This window comes from Perissodus microlepis, chromosome 3 (genome assembly GCF_051167445.1).
Source record: "Perissodus microlepis isolate ML-2025 ecotype Zambia chromosome 3, ASM5116744v1, whole genome shotgun sequence".
Lineage (NCBI taxonomy): Eukaryota > Metazoa > Chordata > Actinopteri > Cichliformes > Cichlidae > Perissodus > Perissodus microlepis.
The window spans coordinates 10,090,581-10,114,030 of NC_140463.1; the positions used below are offsets into that span (position 1 = coordinate 10,090,581).

At 42.5% G+C, this 23,450-nt stretch overlaps 1 protein-coding gene across 1 annotated transcript in view; it reads right to left on the reverse strand.

Moving 5' to 3' along the window:
- LOC146389820 (kinesin-like protein KIF1C) overlaps nucleotides 1–23,450 on the reverse strand; it is a 33,032-nt gene that overhangs the window by 5,820 nt on the left and 3,762 nt on the right. Inside the window, exons 2-24 of the mRNA XM_084912497.1 lie at nucleotides 11,279–11,404; nucleotides 10,227–10,303; nucleotides 10,014–10,092; nucleotides 9,555–9,655; nucleotides 9,369–9,434; nucleotides 9,115–9,293; nucleotides 8,656–8,767; nucleotides 8,490–8,567; nucleotides 8,317–8,382; nucleotides 8,143–8,221; nucleotides 7,738–7,816; nucleotides 7,458–7,606; nucleotides 6,035–6,154; nucleotides 5,776–5,903; nucleotides 5,350–5,429; nucleotides 4,702–4,777; nucleotides 3,789–3,868; nucleotides 3,138–3,232; nucleotides 1,101–1,184; nucleotides 715–895; nucleotides 493–565; nucleotides 325–423; nucleotides 59–220 (exon numbers count right to left, since the gene is read on the reverse strand). Of these exons, the coding sequence (XP_084768623.1) occupies nucleotides 59–220; nucleotides 325–423; nucleotides 493–565; nucleotides 715–895; nucleotides 1,101–1,184; nucleotides 3,138–3,232; nucleotides 3,789–3,868; nucleotides 4,702–4,777; nucleotides 5,350–5,429; nucleotides 5,776–5,903; nucleotides 6,035–6,154; nucleotides 7,458–7,606; nucleotides 7,738–7,816; nucleotides 8,143–8,221; nucleotides 8,317–8,382; nucleotides 8,490–8,567; nucleotides 8,656–8,767; nucleotides 9,115–9,293; nucleotides 9,369–9,434; nucleotides 9,555–9,655; nucleotides 10,014–10,092; nucleotides 10,227–10,303; nucleotides 11,279–11,384 (2,349 nt within the window). The 5' untranslated portion in view covers nucleotides 11,385–11,404. The remainder of the gene's footprint in view (nucleotides 1–58; nucleotides 221–324; nucleotides 424–492; nucleotides 566–714; nucleotides 896–1,100; nucleotides 1,185–3,137; nucleotides 3,233–3,788; nucleotides 3,869–4,701; nucleotides 4,778–5,349; nucleotides 5,430–5,775; nucleotides 5,904–6,034; nucleotides 6,155–7,457; nucleotides 7,607–7,737; nucleotides 7,817–8,142; nucleotides 8,222–8,316; nucleotides 8,383–8,489; nucleotides 8,568–8,655; nucleotides 8,768–9,114; nucleotides 9,294–9,368; nucleotides 9,435–9,554; nucleotides 9,656–10,013; nucleotides 10,093–10,226; nucleotides 10,304–11,278; nucleotides 11,405–23,450) is intronic.

Below are 23,450 nucleotides of genomic sequence, written 5' to 3' on the forward strand. Positions count from 1 at the left end.
TCTGTCCCTCTGAAACCAGCCAGAAAACACTGATATCACGTGTGTGTGTTTGTGAGACCTCGTAGCAGATCTCTTTGACGGCCTGCATGCGGAGGTCCTCCATGGTCACCCGTTTGGGGTCTTTGCTGATCCTCCTCCTCTGAGGGATCTGATAGACTCGCAGAGGCTCCCTCCTCTTACCGCTGCTGGGCAGACCGCAGCGCTTTACTATGGACTGCACCTGGACACAGACACACAGGTGAGTCGGGGAACAGCCACTAAGGTCTTTATGTGAAGTCACAGCTACATGAGGAGCTATGAAGGAGCAGCTCGAGGAGCTGGTACCTTATTGGCCGGCAGCTTCTCTCTCAGGGAGGAGATGAGCCTCCAGCTTTCCTCACAGGATCGTTTGTCCGAGTCGTCCCCGCTGTCGCTGTCTGCGTACTGCACACACAGAGAAGGTTAAACACCAGAAGCGGTCACCACACGAGCTCACGTGGAGGAGAAACTCACCAGTCTGTGTTGCTCCAGCAGCAAGTCAGCCTCCTCCTTCTCTTTACGGTACTGAGTCTCCACGTCCTGCAGTCTGCAGCACACACACACACACACACACACCAAACAACCAATGAGATGATCAATAATCAGGCAACAGCTCTGATATCTGACGTGGTTTACAGTGTGTCTACAGATGCTATCTGAAACCCAAACTTCAGGGTGTAGTAAAGGTACGTCTACCTCTTCTCCATCTCCAGCTTGATGTCGATGCCTTGTTTCTCCAGCAGCTCTTTCTGGGCATAGTTCCAGTCCTCCGGCTCCTCCTGCTGCTCCATCGTGGCGCTGCGCTCCCTCTCCAGCCTCGCCTGTTCCGGGTGGTTGAATCGAAACACGTGGTTCTTCCCCATGACGATGCGGTTACCTAGAGACGGAAACAGACAGGAAGCGGAGTCTGAGGCCGGCTGCAGTTTTGGTGGTGTATTTACTCCATCAATCAAACCTTCTTTGTTTTTCATGTGATGCATAATAAGCTGTAAACTAAAGTGAAACCTGATGTAACAGCTGCAGCAGCCGTGTAATGGCAGGTGCTTCCTGTTTGTTTAAAGCTGCCGGGTGTGTTTCTGTACCTTGTTTTAATATGACGGCGTCTGTGATCTGCTTCCCATTAACGTAGGTCTCTGCTCCGACTAACGGCTCCAGAGTGACCACCACTGCAGAGGGAGACACAGAGAGTCCAAGCAAAGGAAGAAAAACTCATCAGGAGAACTGAAAGACAGCACTGTGAAACACGAGGATATGACTCATGAGCATGAAACAGTCTGAAGGCAGGAATCAGCAGCGGTGATGGATGTTTTATGGAGGCTTTATCAAAGACTTTAATATCTGGGCTTCCTCCTGTAACATTAGCAGAAAGGTTGATCCACAATCCAGAGACAGAGACCTGGATCTGAAAGTGGTGTGGCCACAACTGCAGAGGCCTCAAGGTCTCACATAGAGACATGCACCGAAACCAGGGATTGTGTTACAGCGCTCAGGGTAACAGCAGCAGACACACACACACAGAGGGTGAGCAGGGCAGGTGTAGGGAGGTTGGGGTTGGGGGGAGGTTGGGGGGGCACAGGAAACATGGGCGTGAACATGAGGATGATGTCACCATGACAACAAGTAACAGTGACTAATACCTGACAGATTTCCTGGCAGCTTTCACAGAAAGAGAAGAAGAAAGAGAGTCACTCACTAAGCACACACACGCACACGGCTGTTTTTCAAGCTTTCAATGAAAACAGAAACAGAGCTGCAGGTTTCACAGCTTCAGACTCCACACACGCTCCTAGAACAAAGATCTAATGCCGACACACAGACCAGACTTCTAAGGTGAGACACCACTGGAAAAAAACAGGAACCTTCCCCCTCATAATCTACTGTACATTTATGCAAATTAGCCCTATGTAATACCACATTTGTATAATATATTTTAGTGTCAGTACGCAATTGAAGCTAGATATATATAGAAACACACACTCAAACTTTTCTAATCAACATGTCCTGGCTGCAAGGTTTCTAAATTCACACATCATACACGTCACACATGTGGCGCCATCATGTGTTAAGGAAAAGTACTGCAGGACCTTTTTATTCCTTCTTGTCTTAAACTGTGAAGAAACTTTCACAGACAGGTTTCAGTGTGCTCTCAGTCCTTGAAGATGAACATAAGCCAGTGAAATCAGGAGGTGTAATGTGACAGAATTCAAGAGCACATTTGTCTGCCATGGTGACTTAGTCGAGTCATTAGTCATGTTAATGATCAACTCAGCTGTCTGCAGGTCTGACTTTAAACCCAGCTGCTGCTGAAACATGTCAGAGAGCTTATTTTGAGGAGTGATGGAAACCAAACCTGATTAAAAATGCATTTTCAAATCCATGTTTTTATTTCTGTTATCCTCACACTGCCACAGCAGCACGGCATGACTAACCGTTCAAAATCATCTTTATCTATGTCACCCTGGGAGCAGTCCCTCTGTCTGAAACAAGCTGCTGGAGCTCCTTTCTTTGAAGGCAGATTCCACCAAACAGACTGCAGGTGTGCTCACAGCTGGCTATATTAGTGATATGACCTCTTTATGACATCATACAGATCCTATAATAGAAACAAAAACTGTGCACAGTGAGTAGGGCAGGCTGCTGACAGCTATGTTCACTACATCATTATTACAACCTCACACCACGTTTGATAATAAGAAAAACTTCCAGCACTGTACAGGAAATCTACGACAGCAGACTGTAGAATAGGCCAACTATGACGCAACAGGTGGTAATAATGAAGCGGATTTTAATAAATAACAATTACAACTGTAGTTTGCACTTTTATTCTTTTATAACTTCAGATGCTAAACAGTTCCAGGTAAAGTATAGAATATGTTTCTCTGGTGTCTGTAAAGTACTGAACGGCTTGTGGTTCAGGCCAGGTTATCACGCAGTGAACTTCAGGAGCTGATCAGTTTATACCAGCAGAGGGCGCTCAAAGCACAGGACCGAGGCTACTTAAACTCTGCACAATGAAGCTGTGTGATCACAGAACACCAGTGCAGCAGAGCAGAGTCAGCCAATCAGGGATCAGAGTGTCAGACATGTGACCAGGTTTATACAAGGAGTAAAAATCTCACCTTCTCCCTGCTCGTTGGTCTCACTGACAAAAACGCAGTGAATCTCCTTTATGAACTGACCCGACAGTTTAATGTCCACGTCCTGCTGCCCGACCCTGGCACACACACACACACACACACACACACACAGAAGAAAAAACTTTAATGTAAACACCTGCCAAGTTAGTTATACAACTCCACCAGGAATAAAGATGAAGGTGCAACTTCTCCTGCAATAAAACTAACGGAGGAGCTTCTGATGTCCAAGATCATAAAGCTGTTGCGTGTTGTTGTTAGATAACAGCGAGTCTCGTGTCTGATAAGATGATATGTAACGAGACTCATTGTCATTGTTCTCGACAAGGACTCTGTGGATCATTATTGATGTGGTAACCTCTGCACGAGCAGATTTCTGCATGCACTACATGTAAACAGTGTCGTTACTTCTACTACTACTGAAGTAAAGCAGCTAAACTAGTGATAGACTTGTGTCTGTGTGTAATTTGTTGCTTTCACACGGAGGTGAGCTGAGGCATCTCTGACCTCTGGTCTCTTCACAGGACGACTAAAACTATTTCTAACTTTAGACTCAATTTATCAGATTTTCTGAGCAAAGACCAGCAAAGCGATCGATTAACTGATGAACTGAATAATGATGAAATCACAGCTGACCTGGTCACTCCCTCCTTGATGTAATAGAGGAGGCACTCAGACATCAGAGGGTCTTCATTCAGGTTGACCAGGTGAGGCGTCTGTAACACATACACACAAAATTTAGTTTTACTTGATGGGGACATCTTGTTTTGCCCTTTAAAAGTGGGGCAGATCCCCACAGTGAAAGTGAAAGAGTGAAAACACTAAACACGATTAGATGCTGTTAACTTTTAACTAGCACTGAACACAGGACTGGAGCCACGACTGTGTTCAGTCAGATCCTTTTATAAGCACTTTTATAAACAGCATAATTTACCAAAGTGAAAAACACAGCATGAATGAAGACAACACAATTAAAGTGAATGCTGACATTGAGTCGAGGTTGTTTTTACTGAGCTGAGCTGTCAAAACTGGTCATTAAGGGCAGAGCGGAGGCTGTCAGATGTCGTCTTTATGAGGCAAAGATTTAAAAGTGTTGGTGAGGTTGTGGTACGGAAAGAAAAGCTGCTGCATGATTGATCATCTCTGAGTTTTAATCTGGATTTCAAACATCTGCTCAGCAGACCGATTTTACCTCAAAGACCAGAGAGACTTAAAAGCAAACAGTGACATCATCACTTCTAAAGCTGAGTGTGACTCGACACAGGTGCTTATGAGCAGCAGACACTCGGCTCTGACTTTGACGAACACTCCCAGGCATGAAGTAAAACCCATTTATCGGCTGTTCTAACAAAACAAATCTCCAACTAACTCAAAGGGTAGATTTAACCTGACATAAAGGTGAATCCAAACAATAAATACACAGTTTAAAGTACCAGCAGGAACTACAGCTGCAAACAAACACCTGCATTATTGTGTGTCAGCAGGTGATCACACAATCCTAAACTTAAAGTATTACTAAACCAGAGAGAAAGGTTAAATATACACTCACTCCTTTAGGAGAGAAGACGCCCAGCGTTCCTCCATCTTCCTTTATGGACACGCCCATCTCCACCAGCAGGGACTCTCTGAGGGAGTGAATGAGAAACAGAGACATCAATCATCATCCATGTTTCTTCTCTTTGTTCATGTTTCCAAATGTTTTCACCTGTGAGTTACTGAACAAACACACTCAGCTTTTCCACCTGTGCTCTAAACACTACAGTTCCCATGAGCCTCGTGTGCCATGGTGAATAAAGGGTCGTTAAGCCTGTTGTTGTCTTTATGAAAAGTGTGAAATACCAAAAGTCGCATCACTCGACTGACATAAACCACGCTTTGGTGGGTTTCTAGAGTTTTAAACCTTGCGTGGTTGCTGTTGTCGGGTTACAGACAAGAGTTTTTGACTCCATGTCAGTGCAGACGCTCCAAGACTTCCTGCTAATACAGACGAAGATGCAGCAGCTGAGATGAGACTTTTTCTACTCCTACACCTGCCCTGAGGTTTTATCTGATAAGCTCAGGAGAAAAAGAGCAGCCCACAGCACCGGTATGAATGCTGATGCTCATGGTAGCGTTGGCACTTTTACAAGTGACAACAAAACACATTGACTAAATTAACTGAAGACATGTAAAAAGCTCAGAGTCAAATAAAACGAACCTCTCCAGACGAATAGATTCTGTTTTTCTCAGTTTCTCCTCCCATGTCTCGTTCAGCTCAGCGATGATTTTCTCTGTTTCCTTAAAGCAAAAACACACAAACGTATTGTACTATAAACGCATGACTATAAAACTTCTTCATTCTCATTCAAAAAAGGTGAAATAGTGCTCAGCAGCTCCTGTTTGCAGTTTAATCATAGATGTACAGAAAACTGTTGGTGGATTTCTTTTAAACGGAGAAAATCTAATAATTTGAGGCTTCCCAGACACGTTCTGAAGTTTTAAGTCAGTTTTTTCATTGGATTTCCAGAAAACTATACAAAAAATAATATATCTTTCTGACAGTGGAAGCCACATGTTTCACAAATTTAGATATGATGGAATTATGACCCGGAAAAGTGCGAGCTGATAAAACGTCTCGCCCTACCATCAGTCTCTCAGCTGCTTCCTCTTTGCTGATGTTCTCTGTGGACTCTCCCTCCTCCCTTTCCTCTCCATCCTCGATCAGCTGATCAGGGTCAGCGGGTGTGTCCCCTTCAGATACCGGCTCAGCGCCTGCACAGGAAATAAAACATTTATTATAAAAACATAATGAACCACTTTTGTATTTTTTTAATTTAAGCGATTAAACACAAATGCACGGTCTTATTAGATTCCCAATAATCCACATAAACACATAGGGTGACCTGGAGGGGCGGGGCCATTCTCAGGCGTGATCCCATTGGATGTGAGAGCCAGCTGAAGAGGGGAGGGGGACGCACCTGCGACACCACCGGGGCCGTTGTTGATGTTGTTGTTGTTGTTGACTGAAATGCAGAAAGAGAGCAGGGAAGAAAAAAGTGAAAAGGAGGAGGTTTAATTTCTAACATGCTGGCATCTCAGCAATCCTGCTTATGTAACGACAGCTTGTAAATATCCTCACTCACACACACACACACACACACACACACACACACACACAGACACACAGTTGCTGTTGTCTGTAAATAACCGTCTCTACAGCATGCTGCACATAGACATGCCGTTCATACCAGGTCCAAATGAAAGAACAACAGCATGTGATGTGTACAGTTTATTAGGCCGTAAACAGACTGCATTCCATGTTTATATGAAGTACAGTCTGAGTATCACATGCACAGCATTTCTGTGTTTAGCAATGCATAGTGTTCACAATAGAAAAGCACATGCACTTTTTGACATGGAGAGATCAAAATCATGCAGCAGCAAGATAATGATTAACCTCATGTTGTGGATAGATAACATCACATTTTCTCTTGGTTGAAGTTAAAGATTATGAGCTATAGCCCTGCTCCTTCCCTCTGCTCATGCATTTATATTAGGCTCTAGTCACACAGGGCTGGAGACCTGTTGACAACCACCTGTTGCAACTGAAAAACTCGTATTCCCCAAATGATTGCTGTTGGCACAAAAACTTGTTACAGAGAAATTTACAGTGCTGCACCAAAGCCCTGCAACTGCTTTGCTCTTTAAGAGATTGCCTTGGTCTCCAGCAGTTTGTTTGGAAGATGCAGTGAAGCTGTGAAATGTGTGGCACAAATCACGACCAGAGATCGTTTGCCTTGAAAAATCGGCATCTTTTGAAATGTACTGGTTTCAGTAGTGAGGCTGTTATATTGTAGTTCAAGTTCCACAACAGCAGAGAGAGTAAACTGTGAATAAATGCTGACCAATCTGCATCTTCCATAAAAGCTATTGGTGACAAAGGTAACCTGTCAGCACCCAAAGCAATCGCAAGGAAAGTTTGGGTGTCAGCACCTTCTTTGTGACATTTTTCAGGTTTTCACAGGTTTTTAGGCCTGTGTGAATGAAGTGTTAGAATCACCATAGCTGTGTAGCTTCCCACCATCATTAGCCAACTAGCCCAACTTCACTAAACTAAATGTTTCTTTACATCCAAAGTAATAGCAGAGCTGAAAAGATTCATTTTTATGAATATTTCAGTCAGAACATCACCTCATTCATTCTTTTTCTCATGCTTACTTTGATGTTAAACTTTTACTGTAAGACCTGGAAGAAGTAGGATTTGGACCCGGGCGTCAGACTGAACAGCAGATAAGGTTCATTATTCTGTATAAAATGTGTGCATACCAGCATTGTCCAGCAGCTCCTGCAGGCCCTGAGAAAACAGCAGATTTCTCAGTCGCTCCACTTCAGCCTTCAGCTCTCGGATCAGTTTGGCGTTTGGATCTTCATTGATCACAGCGTTACAGCGAATCTGTTTGGCACGGTCAGCATACCTGGAACCGAACCGGAGAGAATTAAGATTATATTAATCTGACTAAATCATCTTTGCAACACACCTGCTGCCTAAAAACACATTAACTGATCCATAAAAAGCCTCATAGACAGATTACACCCAGTAACTGACCTCAGAGTGCTCAGTGTTTCTTCGTAGTTGATGTCAGCAGGACTTAGCGCAGCAATCATTGCTGTGCGAGAGTTTCCTCCTGAAAGAAGCACACATCAAACCTTTAAAGTACTTAAACTAAGTCTGATATTAACTCTGCAACTCTATACATGTCTGTGTGGTTAAGTGTACTATTAGCCCTGACAGGTTAAGGTGTACTATTAGTTTGGATAGGTTAAGATGTACTATAAGTCCTGATACAACAAGTCTTATTAATAGTTTGGTCAAAGAAACATGCCGTTGGTCCTAGTATTGACAATATTACTAATGGCTGTTAGCCTTAAATGACTCTTACTACTGTTCTTTGTGCTCAATCTGACATTGTGAATACTCCTTTAACACTGGACCTACCAATGCTCTACTTACCCAGGTTTTCCTTCAGTAGCCAGGTGAGAACAGAGTCTCTGTAGGGAATAAAATCACTTTTCCTCTTTTTACTGCTCTGCTGCAGATCAGAGACAAGAAGCAGTCAGCAATCATCTCCCACATTGCACACATCTGATATTATTTGACTTGTAAATATGGACAGTGTTGAATTACCATTTCAGCCAAAGCTGAAATCACTTTTCCTAATGTGGTCAGAGATTTGTTGATGTTTGCTCCTTCCTGCATGCAAACATACAGTGAATACATGATGAATCTGGCAGTGGATGCATGAAAATGAGCAGCACATGAATAGATACATAATGTGATTGCTCCACATTATCTCCAACCTTGAGCCGCGTGCCCTTTGCCCCAGAGGAGTCTGCTCGTTCACTTCCAGCCAGGTCGACCAGACTGATCTTACTGACCTGAAGAGAAAAGTTCCAAGAATCAAAATAAAAACCTGAAATTTGGAAGAAAATGCCCTGCAGGGACAAAATAGAGAAGCAGACACACTTTCTCAGTGTCCAGGCTGGTCATCTGATCTCGTCGTTTTTGGGTGAAGACGATGGTGAAGACGGCGTGGGACCTGGATGACGTCTCATTCATGTTTGTAGCTGCGACCGTCCTGCAATCAGAAATGAACTTGATTATTTTGATGTTACTGCAATTCATTCTTTACAACAATAATAAAAAATTATATTTATAACAAATCTGCATGTTTTAACCAGGCCTAACTAGAATAAGAAACATCGGCTAATGGGCAAATAACATATCGCCAGTGATGGACTGATTGGGTATCAATCTGATCTTGGCTCAAAAGATAGACAACAAGTCTACAGAGCTGCTGCATTATGTGGTGGATTGGTTACCAGTAGGAAACCGTTTATGTTTTTCAAACTTCCTCAGACATCTGCAGCCTTTTGCACTTTCTTTAAAACTTCGACCCCTGAAATTATCTGGAAGAAAACTGACCGAGCTTTGTTGCCGGCGTCCATCAGGTCCCGGATGTCCGTGAATCCAGTCACAGCCAGTTTGGACAGATCCTCCACGTAGGGCCCCAGGATGGGATGCTCCCGGACCCGAAGGGTGCCCTGGGACTTTGGGTTCAACAGGTCCCGAACCCGCTCACAGTAGATCTCCATGTAGGACACCTGTGATGGAGAAGATGATGTTTAATCAGGGAAATCGATTTAACTAAAACTGATCTAGGTTAGATGAGGGCTTACCTCGACGGAGTAGGTCAGGTCAGGATCTGTGTTTTCTCCTGTTCTCTGAAACAAGTCCTCACACAGCTGAACACACAGACAGACACACGTTAATATAATTCTTCATCAGTTATCCCTTTGAATCAGCAAACATTAAAGCAACAGCAGCATTTTAATGCAGTAATGATGTGATATGACTGTATTTACCTGTGGTATGATCCCTTCCTGACCAGGCTCCTGTTTGCCCATCATAGTGTAGCTCTTCCCTGCACCCGTCTGTCCATAAGCAAATATACACACATTGTATCCTGGAAAACAACAACCACAACATTACAAGTTATTGTAAAATTATAAATAAAGTCCTCTTTAACTCATTCCTGTATTAGACATTAAGATCATCAGCCAGCCTATGTAGAATATAATCGTGCTGTCATGATCAGCATCATCATCAGCAACAACAGTATCATTTTACACATCAGTATCAGTAGAGTAACAAGTATCAGCATTGTTACTGGTCACCATTAGTCTCATTAGCTACATAGTTGGAGCTGGACTATGGAGGACCGAAACCGCCAAAATAATTTAGAATTTAATAAAAAAAAAATTCCATTTTAGCAGATAGAGGTCGGGCTCTTCTTTGACATCTGAGAGGGCGTTCAGACTTACCTTCGAAGGCGTGCAGCAGCATCTCCTCTCCGATGTCCTTATACACCTGTGTCTGAGAGGTGAAGCCGGGGTCATCGGGCTGCAGGCACACAAACACATGGCACTGTTATCACTGATTTTGGGTTATAATATTGATGTTTTCTGTGTGTGTGTGTGTGTGTGTGTGTGTGTGTGTGTGTGTGTGTGTGTGTGAGAGAGAGAGTGTGTTATCACCGTTGTGTGTGACCAGTAAGAGTAGTCAAAGGTGAAGTTCTTGGCTCCATCTTTGGGCTGTTTGGGATTGGAGATGCCTGGAAAGAATCATAAAAGAAACAATCATCACTGCATGACGAGAAGTCTGTGGACACACTCCAGTTTTATTTCTTTTCTCCTCACTTTCAAATGTGGAGGCAACAAAGTGTCACTACTGAAGTGGGATGCATGTGACCACTCCCAGCATTCACAGAATATATGACGGGCTCTGCATATAAGTATTTGTCAGATGGACACACAGCTGCTAATAACAGCCCTGCTGCAGCAAAGTCTATTAATAAACAGCCTGTGTGTGTCTGTCAGTTTATGCAGCAATAGGATCAGACGTCACATGACGTTCCCATGGGAACGTTGAGGCCATAAAAGCCCCTAACCCACAGAAAGGTTAGGTAAGGAGAGCATCAGCATTATTTATTAAAATCAATAGTGACTGTTAGCTTCAAGCTAAATGCTGCTATTTCTATTCCAGTTCAGGGACTTTTTTATTCTTTAGTCACATTAAAGTGATGTCATAGCTACTTTCATGGCTAATTCTGCGACGAGCAGGTTCACAGCATTTAAATTGAAGGTCAGTTTTAACTTCATTAACGCTCGTGACAGAAGATTAACCTCCAAAACACCAACATGGGCGCTGCCACAATGCTACACCTGAGGCTTTAATATGTGTAGAGGCTATATCCATGTTATACACAGTTTATGATTCAAGGTCACAATAAAAATCCTCATTACATCATAATGAGATGGTGATCATAAAAACTCTGTTCTCTTAGCCAGTGGTGTGTTCTCATTATGCTGTGTCTTATTATGAGGACAGTGACAGGCCTCTCGTTATCTAAAAACCTTTGTAATATATTTCTATGGTTTCTAATTTATTTGTTCTTCTTTCTTTATCTTTTTGAGGACGTCTGTATGTTTCAGATCCTGTGAGGACGTCTTCAGGTTAGTGTCTCAGCGAGGGGCCCCATAAATCCTAAAGGACAGAACGTGTGTGTGTGTGTGTGTGTCATTCTTACAGGTGGTGTTTCCCTGCATCTGGATCACACACTTTGCGTTGCGTCCTATCTCTCTGGAGTTGAACGGGCGGACTCGCACCGCCACCTTCACTGATGCACCCGCCATTTTTCAGCTCCGCCCACCACCTGAGGACAGCCAATGAGAAAGCACGGTTTAAAAAATCGTCATAAACATACAGAACAAAATCCAAATCACACAGCACAGAGGGTTTATTCACTACTTTTGTCAATTTTAGTGTCTTTCTGCTGATCCTTTAGTCGTGTTTCTACTGTTTTTATTGTGGTTTTAATATCTATTTCTTCCATGGACCTCCAGGCTGCTCAGACCACTTTTCCTCCTCTTTCCCAGCACTCCTCCCTTCATTTTACGAGCCGGGTTTTTCCTCATTCCCGCTCTTTTCTTTCCCTCCTCTTCTTTTTCCAGTCCTCAGTTTTCCATTCCCCCGTCATCCTTTTTTCCTTCACACATTTTCCTTTCCTCTTCTTCTCTTCTCTGTCCTCTTCCATACAGTTTTCATATAGTCCTCACCGCTTATTTTTCCCCTCGTCCTTAAGTTTTCCTCGACTCTCTAAACTGCCTTTTCTTTTCTTTCTTCTCTTTTCTGTCTTACGGTTTCTGCCTTTCTTATCCTCTCCATCATCTCTCCTTTTCTTCCTCCTTTTCTTGTTAATGCACTTTCTTACTTCCTCTATTCATCTTTCTGCTTTTCTCCTCTTCCCTTTCTCGTTATGCTTTTGTTTCCCAGCTTCTCTCGTGCTTTTATTTGTCTTTCTTACCTCTAACTCATCCGAAGCATTCAAACAATGTTTCCTCCTCTCTCCCCCTTTCATTAGCGTCTCCTGAGCTCCTCCCTTCATTCTTTCCCCTCTCTTGACATTCCTGTTCTTCCTCGTCTCCACAAGGCTCTTTTTCACCCGTTTTCCTACTTTTTTCCTTTTTATTGTTCCTCTTTTTCCCAAACCTTTATGTCTCTTTGTGTGCCAGTGTATGCTGATCTCCCTCGCCTCGGGCATTTTTACACTCCAGTCGGGTTCTCGTGGGAAGGAACCTCATCAGATACTGTTACAGTCAGTGTGTGTGTGTGTGTGTGTGTGCGTGAGATCTGTTAAACAGTGAGCAGGTTATTGATCTGACAGTCAATCATCTATCAGAGTGGGATGATCATCAGCCTGTTTGCGATTGGTCAGATCTGCTGGTGTTGATGTGTTAGCAAGTGTGTGCGGCTGCTCTATAATTTCATCCTTGGCGGTCTGTAATAATCACATGACTGACATTCCAACATAAGCTCACTGAGCGGCGACTCGGGGAAGTCCTGAGCACTTGATGTTTCCATCGCTTCACTGTTTTATAGATAAAATTATCTGACGTGGATGAAAAGTGTGTGATCCTCTGGTAGAGGAGTCGTCTCACTGATTAACCACGGAAACGCGACACGACTGCACCGTGACGCTACAGCGTGGACATCTCCTCTGAAAAAACAACCTTTGGTTCAGCTCAGAGTTCACATGAATCCACAGCAAGCACATTTTAGTTCGTTCTGAGGCTTAAGAAGAGTGTCAGCCGAAAAATGTTCAGTTTCTCTGAGTATGTGTTTCACAGTGCTTTCTAATCCAGTGCCCTGAGTACCAGTCTCTTTCACACAGGTGCTTTTCTCTAAGCACTTTTAACCTCACATTAACACTTCGATAAACACACTGAGCAACTAATGCTTCGGTATTTTGCCCAAGGACACTTTGGCACACACGCTGGAGTAGCCAGGGATTGAACCGCCAACCTTTCAACTAGTGGACGATCTGCTCTACCTCCACCCTGTCCTCCAATCAGATTCCAGCTTCAACCAGAGCATTTTAGGCCCCATCACCACCCACCTACAAAATATAAAAGGGCTAACTGTGTGGTAGCTCCAACAGCACCGTTCACAATAGCAAATAACTGAACTAGTGAACATCAATGGACATCAGCCAAACAGGTGTGGCTCAGGTGGTGGAGCAGCTCCTCCAACCTACATGTCAAACCATCCACGGTCAATTTTCTGAACCCAGAGCTGTCTCAGAGTCATCCACCCGAGTGTGAGTGTGTGAATGTTAGAATAAAACAGAAAAATGTTTGTATGTCTGTATGAATAAGTGAATGACTCTTGTAGTAAGTACGAGCCTCGAGTGCTTAAATGAAGTTGAAACGCACTCTATATAAACATCAGTGCATTTATTCCATCTTTGGAGACTCTTGTGTGTGAACGAATTCCTGATTTTACTGAACAATTTATTCAAATAAAAAAACTAAACCACCCTCAGAAGTACATTTAACTGAGTACAATCCTGGCCTTACTAATGAGTAAAACTAACTCTGTCTGTATCTTGTTCCCTTTTTGATTCAGGAAAATAGTGAAACAACACTACAGCTTCGTTTGCAGGTTTAGAAACAAACACGGATTAATCCGCCACTAAAACTAGTCCCTGATATACACACCTTTCCCCCTGCTTACACGTAAACTCCTCAACATTAAATAAAAAACTATAAGAGCGACATTAATGACGATAAGACTTTGTTGGAGTGTGAGTGTGTAGCGCAGGAATCGGGGGATCGATTGTTGGGTCTTTGTGACGTCCTGTCTCAGATCAGGTTGGTTTGTTTCCTCTGTGGTTGAGTGAGACGTCAGTATGGGGATGCTCATGCAAAGAGAAACAAATGAAGCGGCGCCCAACAAAGTCACATGACTTTTGCCTTTGCTGACTGCACTGAAGCATCACACATGTTTAAACCAAAGCAGCAGCGAATCATCTTTGTGTGTCGCCTCAGTGACGTGAGACTGATGAAACCAGAGCACGACTCCGAGGACCAACGGACGGTTTTACTTCAAGTTTGTTTGACATTCCTGCTGTAAATTTGATCTGCTGCGATTTTGATTTCATTTCCATCTCAGCCTTTAATCTCATAGCACAGAGGTGACGCTTCTCAGATCAAACCCGGAGATACTGAAAGCAAAGCTGGCAGCAAGTTCTTCACAGGGACAACAGGACGGCATTAAAGAGCAACAAAAACAGCACATCGTTTCACTTTTTCTTCTCTCTCCTTGTGTGAAATATAGCAAACAACAAATCAGTCGTCACTACGACCGCGTGTGTTATTCTTTCTGCTGTCACGAATTTTAAACCATGGAAACCCCCACACATTTGTCCCCCTTTCATATTTCACAAACTTTAATGCTCATCAGTTATTAGAAATGCCAGCGATAACATCCACTGACGTCTGTGGCTGATATTTATCTGCTGCCTGCACTGGTTAAATGCTCAGAAATGATGTAATCAGTCCTGAATAAGAGAGGAAATATGAAGCGATGAAAATGATAAAAAAAAATATCTAAAAACATATTTATGAAACTGTTATTTCAAATGGTGGAACCTGCAAACACGTAGGTTTTGTGTTTAACACTAAACACAGAGCAGCTCAACATTATGAAAGCTACAGTTGTGTCATTTATTTGAACACACGCGGCAGGAAAACGACTAATAAACCTCAAACAAGCTCCTTTCAGGCTGGACTGTTTTTATTCAGGCTCAGTCTGAAGCCAGTTTTATTTAACTCTGTGATCAGATTTTACAGGTTTTTATGTTTGAGTAATGTGATCATTATTATTATTATTATTATTATTAATATGAAACATCACGAGTTTCCTCAAGCATCACAAATCCAGACGCCATTTACAAACGCAGGCAGTGGTCCTCAAATCGTGGTGACAGCTCTTCACACACACTGTGACATCATCGCTCTGATCAGCACCGTCAGTCTCGCTGCACATTTCCACACAGCTACATCAACATCTGCAGCATCTCAGCACCTCTGCTTCTGACTTTGTATTAAACCTTTAAATGCTTTTTAACCCTACACCCTACATGCAACCCTACATTTAAATGATTTTATGTTATACTTTACGATTTTTCTGTTTTTGCAAACATTTTTAAAGTTTTATGACCTTTTATATAAAGCTTTTTTTTATTTTCTATTTTTAAATGTATTGAAATTGTAAATCAATATTACACTAAAAATTTTCATTTTAATTTAAAAAAATAATATAAGAAATTCTAAGGGATTTCCAATTTTCACAATTTAACAAACTAAATTTTTTACATTATCTTTTATTTATAGGAAATTTCCATAATTACCTTGTTAAAACATCCAGGTTATTTACATTTTCTTAACATTTCATAGACATTGTGACATTAAATTATTAATTTTCAAGATATTTTTCAATATTTGTAATAATTTTTGGTTTTTCCCATACGTTTTTTTGCCCTTTTAAATAAACGAGTTCCAGTTTCAATTACAATCTTTAAACAGTAATATCTGGTATTACTTTCCTAATACTTTATTTCATTCTTCATTATTTAAAATTTCCAGCGATAATATTTGTTTGACATTTTTAATGTACATATTTCGTGCCTATCAACACAATTAATAATTAATTATTTTAAAGATTATTGTTGATCTCTCGTGGTTTCTCCTCTACCAACAGCTGATCACAGACAGATGTGAACAGATGTGAGTTATTTTAATCTTTAATGACTCAAACTGAACTCCTAATGATTCTAATGTCCTTTGCTGTAAGGGGACAGTGAATGCAGCATGCACACAGACCAGCAACTGCAGTGTGTGTGTGTGTTTACTCTGCTAACAGACAAGATGGTGGACACAGATACTGGATTGTGTGTGTGTGTGTGTGTGTGTGTGTGTGTGTGTGTGTGTGTGTCTAGGTGAGCAAGCAGCCTTCATACCATAGAGCCCGGCAGAAACGCTGACTTCACGCCACAGGCATCCCAGCACACACACACACACACACACACACACACACACACACACACACACACACACACACACACACAGAGGGAGTGATTCAGAGTGTTGCGGTGGAACAGGCCCGGTTGGTCGAGCTGCTGTTGGACAGACTAACCAGCTGTTTAAACATGCAGGGAAACAAAGGGGTTTCCAGCTTCACGGGAAAAAACATCCAGCCGTGCTCGTTGTTGCGGCTCTCGCCTTTAATCTCACAGCTAAGCCAGCTGGATCGTCTGCCAGCCAATCAGCTACCTCTCAGACAGAGACAGAGCGCACTCAGACAGAAATTACACAACACACACACACAGAGTCACACCACATGAGCAGGAGTCTGGAAACAGAGGCAGCCGCAGTCTTGCAGAGAATCCGTCTCAGGCTCAACATCTGTCTCTCTCTGCACTGAAGCAGCAGCTCAGACTCAAAGACAAGTTTTCACACAAAGGTGGTAAAGAAAGGAGGACGCACGTGAGGCGATCAGATGCCTCTCTGATGGCGTCATGTGACGACAACCATCTCAGCCTGAAACACGAAACTGCATCTGCAGATATAAACACGACCTGGGAAACTTCACCAATAACAAGAGTTCAAGCGACTGAAGGGAAACTGGAAAAGTCCCGCGCTCGCTCGTGTTTACCTGCTCACGCTACCTGCGCGCTCCCAGGTAACCTTAGAGAGACTCGGCTTTCTGAACAACAGCAAGAACGTAAGGGAAAGGACGGTCAGCAAGAGAAATCAATAAAAGGAGCAGTCGTCTGTAAACACAGTCAGTAAACACAGTCAGTAAACTCGCTGTGTGCTGTAGGTCGAGTAAGGCCAAAGTCACACAAGCCTGGAGACTCGTCAGCAACACACACACAGCTGGCGCATGCACATTTTCCCCTAGCAACAGGTGGTTACTATGAGGTCAGTGTGAGTGGGACTTAAAGGTGAGTAAAAGTGAGCCTTTGGTGAACAAGTTCAAGACATACAACTTTTTAGTTTAAAAAGTCCAATCTGATCTCAAGTAGAACTCCAGAATAATATTTGGATCAGAAGCCTCCAACATAACCTTCACAGGGGTTCAAGAAAATCTTCCAGAAGAAAAATTCACTTTTTAGTGGGAAACATACAAAATTTCAGGTCCCTGCTGTCATCAGTTCCCTCAAAAAACATCTAAAGGATGACAGTAGGTGTTCTCTTAAACATTTATCAAAAACTTGATAGGTATGGACTCGCAGGAGTGGAGCTCAGGCCAACCAGGAGTGATGGATGCTGGGAGTCACAGTGGTAACAGCAGCAGGAGGCCAGCTCTCCCCCGACGTCACATCACAGGTAAACCTTGCTGTCAATACACTTTGACCCCTCCAACATCCTGATTCAGACTTTGTAGTCCTTTAAATGAGGACCTGCACAAACGCATCTCTGTGTTTGTCACAGCTGCAATATCGCTGTGACACCCTGAGACAACAACACGACAGCTCAGCATACAGGAAACAAACTCCTTCCACCGTGCAGTCTCCTCAGATCACTGAGTGAAGGACAAATGCAAACTTTAGCCAGTAACTAAACACGTGTTCATGTAAAGCACTACAGAAATGATCCAAAAAACCACTTTAAACAAAGCCGAATGAGGCCTGAACAGCACCTCTATGCAGTGAAGTCATAAATGTAAGGACACAGTTCACTTTATTAATGTGATACTGAAGAAAACTTAAAAACTGACAGATTCTCAGGTGACTTCTGCACATGCAACGAGTGGCTGTTTTCTGTGGCTTTAAAGCACATATATGCTCGATTAACTTCAGACATTAAACCCTGAGTAAATTGGAAACGTGTGGATTTCTTCACTCTACTGAAGTTTATTCATAAACACTGTTTCCATAAAAAACTTCACAGATTAAAGGACACTGTTCAGTTTTCTGTGGGATCATCCCGCAGAGAAAAACATCTCACGGGTTGATTATTGATCTGCTGTAAAGACATCATCACCATCTGACAGTCATGTGTTCAAACTCCCACAGCTCCGCTCCCATGTGCCGGCCTCTGTGGAGGAATGTGATAATGAATGGTCTTCATACCGCACACACACACGTCCTATGGTAACATATACACACAGAAAGCTAAAGATAGCCATCGGCTGCACTCGACGCCCAGTTTGCACAACATTTTTTACACTGTTTGATCAGAGCTGGCTTTGCATCCTGGTCACATGACCTGGAACCCCGTGCTGCTTTCAGTGCAGTGGGAGATATTAACAGTGCAGACTCAGCGTGGATAATGAAAGCCTCACACTTTCACACAGTCAGACTCATCAAACCCCCCAAAAGCAGGAAAACAAAGTTGCAGTTTCTTTAGTGGCCACTTGAGGCAGTCTCCAAAAAGTGACTCAGTCCCCATAGACTTCCATGTTGCGATTTCCAACTTTACAGAATAAACAATGATCTTTGCACAAGCTGTCCAAGACTCTGAGCTCCGGTATTGTTAGGTGAAATTGCCTCAACACAGCCTGCCTCTCCCTTATGACTGCTGGGAGAGGCTACAGTGCTCCCCTGACCCCTGAACTGGTAGGATGGATGGATGGATGGATGGATGGATGGATGCATGGATGGATGCTAGTTAACACTAAGTAGCAGCTGTGATCCTGACTGATAACAAAGATGGCTGATGACCACCTTCTCAACCAAATACGATCAGCTCCGACTCCAACAAACCAACATGGTAGCTTTGGCATCTTTTATAACTGTCTATGATTTTAGTTGGTCATGAATACATCAGTTTACAGTCAGGACTAGTCAATGACTTCCCTCTTCCATCAGGCCTCAAACACTTTCAAAAAGCTACACTAAGCTAAAGGGCTTCTATTTACATGGCTTTATTTGTTGGTCCAACATAGGCATAAATCCTGCAGATGAGAGAGAACAGCACTGAGTCCTGATGTTTGAGGAGTTGAATCAAAACAACAGGTCCTTTTACTCTGACATTACAGCTGTGCAACAACTCTAAATATAGAACCACTGGCTTCTAATGACTATAAAAACAAGACAATCCAAAGAAAGCTTTTAATGCTTGCATTCCTTTTTTGCAAACTTTTCTCCTTTGGTCTGATGTTATAAAACCAGCCCTCTCTCTAAAAGCCCCAGACTCACTCCCCAACAGGTTGTGGCAGGTCAGTTTGAGCCGGATTGACAGAAAGATGAAGCTGAAACCAGTTCAGCCATCTGGGAACAGTTTGGTTTCAAAGTTTCTTCCACAGAGCAACATAAGTTTCACTTTAAGTTTAAAATGGAGCAGCGGAGCAGCCCAGCCTGATATGTACACAACAACATTTGTAGTTTAAGACTCCAGCTTTCAACAGCCTCAGACAGAAGAAGACAAAACAGGAAATGGGACAAACCAAATAAAGTCATTAACTAATTGCAGCAAACATCCTGTCCTGTTTGTCAGGTTGCAGTTTGATGTCTGTTCAGAGGAAAAACAAGTCCAAACATCATAACTGAAGCATCATTTTTTTCTATCCGGTCAGACTAAAAGTCATCAACGCAAATTAAGCTTCGGCAATCATTAGTTTTCTTTCTTTTCCTCAAACTTTCTCTTCTCCATATGAATAAGGAAACATCTAAATGATGTTTCAGTGTTCAGTCTTCATAAAAGAGCTTTTCTCTTCTATGTGGTCCTTATCAGTAATCGGATTGCCTGGGAACAGCTGCTGGTTAACAAGTTTAGAGATTTAAGAGAAGAAGCAGGAAACCTGTAAACACAGGTGGGCAGGAGGAGGCTGAACTTTACCACTTTGCAGTCAGGCTCATGCTTGATCTCCAATCACCTCCACAATCCGCTGCAGCCGTATTTGTTTCCATCAGAAACCAGCAGCAGTGATGCTCTGCTGCAAAAATGTTGAATGAGTGCCAGTTTTAGGATGCCATGTGCGTATGATTAATGTCTGCTCAGACAATAATGCTGGCTCAGGCTGGTGGCTGTCAGCTTCGTACTGATTGATGGTGTCACCATGAGTGAGGTGGTATTTCTTAACGCCACATGAATTTGTTTATGTTAGGAAGGTTTAGACTGGTGACGGCTCAAACAGAAGAATTTTACCTGAAGAGAGACTCTCCTTCAGTCTCATGTTGTGCTGCTTTACATAGTGTGGATGTTTGGCGGGGCCACCACTGGTCTGCAGGCCTCATATTGAGGACCAGAGTTCTGAAAACACCAGTGATGTTTCAACTCTTGCAACACAACACTCATACATGCATGGAACGACTATTTGGCAATCCAGCACGTTTCCTAGAAGACTGCATTATGAAAATAAGCTCTGCATTTGCTCATCGTCAGTGCTGCAGCTCATTTCTTTCACCATCCACATTACAAACAGCTGTTTGCACAGACAGCTCCTGCCTCTCCACCAAACACCCTCCCAGTGTTGGTGTAACCTGCAGGATCTGCAGGTTAGGCAGATCCTACTGCTTTTTTTAACCCCTCCTCCGCCCCAGCATCCACCTGCAGTCTCCAGTTTCCCAGTCACTCCTCCCAGTTTCTATGTGTATCGTATATGTGGTGACTAATGAACTTGACTCTGACTGTGATCTGAAGCTTTCAGGAATCATTTCAACTTTCTGACCGCAAACCCACAAAGAAGAATTATCAAATGTTCCCTGAAAGCGTCCTGCTGTTTTCAGGGAACGGTTAACAGTAAGACAACTCAGCGAGGGAACGCTTGGGGTCACAAAAACTTTTTTCAAAAGCTAGTTTAATTTTGCTTTCTTCTTTCTTTGTTAGGAAACACTGAAATGTGCTGTTCTTGGTCTGGGGGAAAAAAAACAAACTTTACTTTATAATTTGTGGAGAAATTGCAGTGAGACTGTTGTTATGGCAGACTCGGTCTGCAGCTTTCAGCTGAAAAGCTGGAGGTGAATAGTTTGGTTACAAAACCTGAATGGAGACGGTGGTTGAGAAGTTAATCAAAAAACATGAAATGATGAAAAGACCTAAACAACATGCTTTTGAGTTTTTAAAATTTGTCTCTTAAAACATACCCATTAACTCGTTAAACTACCAGAGGGCTTTTATTTTGAAATTTCACAGCATTATAGCATCCCAGTAGTAGGAGCTTTTAGTTTGAAAATAACCTATTTATTTTGAAAATAGTCTTCTGATCAAAACAATGCATCCATCTTTTATATACAGTCCGTGGAGGCCAAAATCATAATAAACATCTTCGGTCACAATTATTTTACACAACTACCCACAGACTTTGGAAAAACTTTTTTTTTTTTTGAAAGACAGATTATTTTTAATTAAATTACCTTTAAATATATAAAGTGAGGGAACTCTGAGCTCCATGAACATTTCTGATGAGTTTATGGTCTTAGTCGTTGGTTTGAGCCAAACAGGATGACAGAGGTGTGAAGGAAAGGAGTGAAGATTTAGGGTGGGGGATCTGACAAGTCACCAGTTTCTCCATCAGGTCCTCCCCTCAGTCATCAAACACCAAGACAGCAAAGGATAAAAAGCTCAGATGAAGTCCTCAAAAAACGACATTTGACCTATTAGGTTGAATACATACAACTACATCCATCTTTTATCTACAGTCTATGGTTGAGAAGCACCACCCAGCCTCTGACATGTGTATACTTCCTCTCTCAGACAGTGAGGACCAGCGAAATAGTCCTTATTTCCCTCATCTAAACCACAAACAAAGATAGATATCCACACTCTGACATGACGAGGAGACGGTTTGTTTAAGGTTTTGTGGCGTTACCCAATAACGTCAGAGCAGAATTCAAACAGCATGCAGCTAAAAATACACACACACACACACACACACACACACACACACACACACACACACAGATAACTCAGATGCCAGCTGAGAAATGCTTTAGCGTCCTGGGCTAACTTTAGCGAGGCCGACATGAGCAGCGGCAGAGGAGAGTCTCAATATGCTGAACTCTGCGGGGCCAGAAGTATGTGGACACACCTGTGCTCATGCTGAGGGCAAAGTTCAGCAGGTAATAGCAGGATTTAAGCCGACTACATCTGTAAACAATGAGCAGATTAATGCTCCTGCTTCTGGGATGAAGTAAGTCCATTCGTCCACATACTTATGGTCACATGAACAGCTATGACATTGATGTAACGGTGAGTAAACAACCTGAGGATGAGATAAAAGGCAGTTCTTTGAAAGAGCCGATTTGTTGGCAGTTTAGTAAACACAAGTTTCAAAATAAAAGCTAAGAAATGCACTTGAAAGCACGCCGACAGCCCCGTCTGATCACCTCGATCATCTCGGCGCAGGACTGAGCGGCACGGAGAAACTGGAAACACGAGCCTCAGCTGTGATTTCTCAATGCAGAAACATAATATTAGCGGCTGTTTGGAAACTGACTCAGTAACTGACTAATCACAAATGAAAATGAAGGACTGACAAAAGCAGATGAGGGCAACGTTTTTCTCCCTCAGGCTGATGTAGATACAGTAAACAAAGGCCTGACGAATGTTAACATTGTTATTTTGTGTTAATAAAACACGTTAAAACAAAGATGTATTCCCAGAGAAACTGCTTTACACTGTATGATGAACATTAGACCATTTTAATCCGTGTATACAAAGTAAATACCTGAACAGAGTGAGTCACATGAGCTGTATCTTTAGTGATTTGTAGCAAACGACCAGTTCAGGATCTCAGTTCAGAATTATCAAGCTTTCCTTGTTTCTGTTGTTTCTGAGAAGCGAACGGATGAAATAAGCTATCATCTGTATGTTTGTGTCGATGCACATGCATGCACAGAAGCATTGTGCTAATGTAAATTACCTTAATGTAAACTCACATAATGCACAATGACCAGTGTAAAGATCTGTTTTTTATTCAGCTTGGTCTAAATGTGTAAATTATTATTATTTTAATATGTTCTAACTAGGGCTGTTCGATATAACGATATATATCGGATGACGATATAAAAACGTCTATCGTTTCATTTTACGCTATCGTTTGTTTCGTGGTGTCGCAAAATAAACTGTTTACTAGGGCTGCACGATTTTGCATAAAATGAGAATCACGATTTTTTGGCTTAGAATTGAGATCACGATTCTCTCACGATTTTCTTTTCCAATATAAATATTTATTGCACTTATTAACTGCACATCAACTTCGTAACAGTTGAGACTGAACATAAAAACAATAAATAAACATAAAAACAACAAATGTCTCACGTTTTGTTGTTGTACTGCTTGAAATTCCGTCTCCACCGTTGCTCGACACTGCGTGTATAGAGCAGGTAGTGCAACAATAGAAAAATAGTTGCGGGACGGCACTGTGTAGCGTTTGTCTAGGGTTTTGATCATTTTCCTAAATCCCTCGTT